This window comes from Salvelinus sp. IW2-2015, unplaced genomic scaffold (genome assembly GCF_002910315.2).
Source record: "Salvelinus sp. IW2-2015 unplaced genomic scaffold, ASM291031v2 Un_scaffold10712, whole genome shotgun sequence".
Classification (NCBI taxonomy): domain Eukaryota; kingdom Metazoa; phylum Chordata; class Actinopteri; order Salmoniformes; family Salmonidae; genus Salvelinus; species Salvelinus sp. IW2-2015.
In genome coordinates this window covers 1-4,625 of record NW_019951970.1, presented here as the reverse complement: position 1 = coordinate 4,625, position 4,625 = coordinate 1, and the positions used below count along the sequence as shown (strand labels likewise).

Below are 4,625 nucleotides of genomic sequence, written 5' to 3'. Positions count from 1 at the left end.
TCGGCAAGAGCAAACAGGAGTGCAACGCGCTAAAGTGCAATCTGGACAAAGAGAGGACAGTGTCAAAGGTTCTGTCCAGAGAGATGGACATCCTGAAAGCGAGGGTCAAAGAACTGGAGGTCGTGGAGGGTCAGCTGGAGAAGACAGAGCTTACACTAAAGGAAGACCTCACCAAGCTRAAGACGCTGACGGTCATGCTGGTGGATGAAAGGAAGACCATGGCTGAGAAACTSAAAGCGATGGAGGACAAGGTCCATAACAGCACTGGCAAACTRCAAGCTGAGCAGGACAAAGTCACAACAGTAACAGAGAAGCTTATCGAGGAGAGCAAGAAAGCCCTAAGGTCGAATGCTGAGCTTGAGGAGAAAATGTGTGGCGCCACCAAGGACAGGGATGAACTCAAGGCCAAGCTCCAAGCCGAGGAGGAAAAGAGCAATGACCTGCAGTCCAAAGTTACCATGATGAAGAAGAGGTTGCAGTCACTGGAAGCTGCAGAGAGGGAATTCCTGAGGAACAAAGCCAAAGAGGAAAACATCAAGGCGCCCATCGCCAACCGCTCCCAACAAGAGGACTACAAAGTCAAAGACCTTACACAGGAAGTTGAGCGCCTGAGGCGAAAACTTAAAGATATGAAGGTTGTCGAAGACGACTTGTTGAAGACTGAGGATGAGTTTGAGTCAATGGAGAAGAGATACTCCAGGGAACAAGAGCGAGCAACGGCCTTGATGGAGGAGTTGGAAATATCCAGGAACGAGCTCTTAAAGTACCAACTGGCAGAGAAGCAAGAGTCCAACCAGGAGCACATCCTCTACAAGCGTCTGAAAGAGGAAGAGGCCAAGTCCAGTCATCTGACCCGAGAGGTGGCAGCCCTAAAAGAGAAGATCCATGAATATATGGGCACAGAGGAAAACATCTGTCGCATGAAAAACGACCACTCCACCTTGCAAAGAAAACTGACTCTGCAAGAGGTGAAAAATAAAGAACTGGCCAGAGAGATGGAGACCCTCAATCGGGAGCTGGAGCGATACCGTCGCTTCAGCAAAAGTCTCCGCCCAGGCATGAACGGCAGACGTTTCTCAGACTTACAGGTGTGCACCAAGGAGGTACAGACAGATCCAGCAGACCACCTTCGACCCAACTACAAGAGCATCGCCCCACTGGAGCGGGCCGTGGTGAACGGAAAACTGTACGAAGAGAGTGACTCTGAGGACGATCCAAACTACAACAATGAGCTGCCCCTCGCCCAATGTAACCCCTCCCTCTTCAACAATGTCAACAACCTCAACAACAACATCAGGAGAGTCCCCTTTCTCAAAACCAAAGAAAGCCACAACCCAGTCAATGGGAAAGTGCAGGTTCCCAGACAGAATGGGAACCATGTGCAGCAAGGAGACGTGTTTCTGACACACAGCCCCGGGCAACCACTGCACATCAAGGTAACCCCAGACCACGGGCATAACATGGCCATGCTAGAAATCACCAGCCCCACCGCAGAAAACACCCAGTCATACACAAGCACTGCAGTCATCCCCACAAGCGGAGGTCCACCCAAACAAAGAATCACCATAATTCAGAACGCATCCATCTCCCCGACTACCAGAAACAAAGGTCAAAGGTCCCCCTCTCCTCAATAGGCCCCGCACTCCTTGATCGAGCCATATCTCCCTTCACCATCGGCCACCTACTCTAGAGCTTACAATCGTAGCACTTCCCACATCCTCCTGAGAAGACACAGTGGTTCTTACTCCATGTAGATCAAGTAGCTTATTTTCACCACCATCCTAGATTCGTGCTCTAGCATAATTTCACTCACCTCACTAAATCCTTTAAAGACGTAGACTACTGTTGCTGTACTTGCGAGAGCTGATGCCGAAGTAAATGTAGTCAAGGGAAAGAGTATAGGTAGCTGTTACATTATTAGTCTGAGATTGTTTTTCTTTTCAAGATCAAAGCAGTAGATATGGATAATCAGCACAAGCTACTATATTGTGACAGAACACTGAGAAACATTGAGCTTCAGAGGCTTATCAGTGATAGGGTAGCGATTGTCCAATACGCAGATCTATGCTAATTCACTTCCCTAATAGGCCCTCATGTTAACCGGCGTGAGAGCAATTTTCATAACGCATCACTAGTAAGACCGACTATACTACAATTGATGCGTGCTACACAACATTGCGTCTATAAAGTTAGTAAATGATTCCACACTCTTATCTAAGTGACCGGCATAAAGACCAGAAATAACCATACAAGCTACATCGAGCCATACAGCTGATTCCCATAGCTACACAACCAGTGCAGTCTGGAACTGGCGAGTCCAATGAGATTGTAGTATCACACGCTGTTCACGTATAGGCAGCGACATAATTCGAGCGGTATCAGCCCGTACCATAATGACTCATTTAAAAAATTTTATCAAATACAACATAGGCAAATCCAACAACAAGTTCTCGCACCCATCGGATGCGCTCCATCGGTCACGCATATCTAACTTACTGCATATCACATCTCACGCGCCTCCGTCTCATTCTATATTAGACTGTCGGACACCCCAACATGGTCATAGGCATACACGTGAGGAGAGAAATGCTGCTTAGATTGTGAAGCCAATATGACACTAGTCTCCTCTCATCACCACATACGAAGGACTCACACCGACAACGTCGCAATGTGCTAATCAAAGAGCCCTCTGTAAGTCAGCTCTACCTCAGGCAGGTTACCTCGATTCACCATAGCGCCAACAGCGCGATCATCCCAAACCTCTAGAATCTCCTTCCTAGATATAACCGCTAGACATTCACTGTACAGACACTTGAATGCGTCTGAAATGTTACTACACACCCTCCCATGGTCCGCTCGTCTTATATCTTGTGAGAGAAGACACGTCCTGTAATGAATCAGGACCCCACGGCTCTTCAGCTGATGTTGTCCTGCTCTATATTTCAAAGCCACTTTCTGACTCACACATGCGGCTTTATCAGAGATTATCAGCAATCAGTTCAATGTCCAGAGAGAATGTCTGGTGCTTGCGTGTTGCATTGCTGTTTTCTCTGTATGTGCAGACACCGATCAAAGTCAAATGTCGAGTCGAATAACCGGCATTTAGCCTCAATCTATGTCTAGTGCCTAACAGCACAAACCATAGGCAAAGCATTTACAACCTCTGTTGTAATGGCCTTTGACTAGTTCTGCTAGTTTAAAATAGTATTACGCCCTTCGCATCAATCACTGACGAGCGACACCGCGCGGGTGTAGTAGGATTCAATCTTAATCCTGTTTTGACGCTTTGTAACTTGTCGTTAACGGTGTACGTCTGATATGGCCTATATATGTCGTGGATTAATATCATATATGCGTACCTAAGTATGTTAGAGCCCTGACTCCATTACGTGAAAGCCGAAGTCTCCATCATGCCATGTTATACCTTGATGCTTATGCTTATGAGCTGTGAGATCCGAGCTTCTGAAACTTCGATATAGTACTACTTCTCAACACTTTGTCGTGTGGATATTCAGGTCGTCGTATTATCATCTTACTGAGATATATTTATAAGAGCGCTGCAAGACATGAGTGTATGGGTTAGTTTGTTATCCAACACCAAGCATTCCATTGCAACATATTTCTCCGGCAAACAATTCGACCTGCAATCCCAGCGGACACAAGCTGGACGCACTTTCAGTATATATAGCCACTGTCCGAATGCCGACTAATGATGAGCGTATATACATGCGACTTTAAGATTTATTGAGCTTGTAAGTCCGAAAGTCAGAAGAAGATAGACTATATTATTAGTTTAATGTGTCCAAATTGTGAGTTAAGGCGGTTTTTGCTATACTATAGCTTTTGATTATGCTATATACTCTATGTGAGTGATAAATGTGGTGTGTGCGATCTGTAGAGTTACTATTTTCCCTCATGTTTTCAAACACTGGTGACCTATTCTATATGAGTTCACAACAAATTTGTAACAGTCTTACTACACAATGTGTTTGCACGCTATAATAAAGAAGTATCGCCCCAAGCCACTCAAGATCGCACAGGCTCGCGGCGTGTAACAAATTTACATGTGTTGTTCCCCTATATAGTGCCTATAGACATATGCCATTGCGTGACTGCTCTAGCTGCCAGCCAACATCTGAGCTAATTGTGAATATGGTGACATTGGTTTAAAATCATATCACAACATGCTACATTAATTAAATTATTATGATGATTATAACTCTTTTATGCTAAAGTCAGAGTGTAGCGTTCTACAGCGTATAATACATATAGCCCTTACTCTACGCGTGCGGCGAGCAATACACCATCGACCAGACATACTTTGATAATAGATATAATAATAGAACCAACCAAGAACTGGCTCTACTGACAAAAGGGAACAATTACACCACACTCACCACTGCGCTGCTTATCCTCGACTGAGCCTGTCATCTAGTATACTTTCCAGTAGGTCTGGTGATGTCATCAGATCTTCGCGATATTACCCTCTCGCTCCAAACAACAAATATAAATACACCAGTACACAATTTAATCACATTAACAGTACAAACTCTCAGACAAATGAATTTGGGACTAGCACATCTATCTCGATTCAAGAGGATGTCCCTCAATATGTGATTACTATA

The 4,625-nt window shown here is 45.1% G+C and overlaps 1 protein-coding gene across 1 annotated transcript; it reads left to right on the top strand.

Moving 5' to 3' along the window:
* Positions 1-5: 5 nt before the first annotated feature.
* LOC112079978 (filamin A-interacting protein 1-like) lies at positions 6-1,634 on the top strand (the record flags this gene model as incomplete). Its single annotated transcript, XM_024145773.1, has 1 exon — positions 6-1,634. A coding segment is annotated over one exon (1,629 nt), but the record flags the coding sequence as incomplete, so codon positions are not given.
* Positions 1,635-4,625: the final 2,991 nt, after the last annotated feature.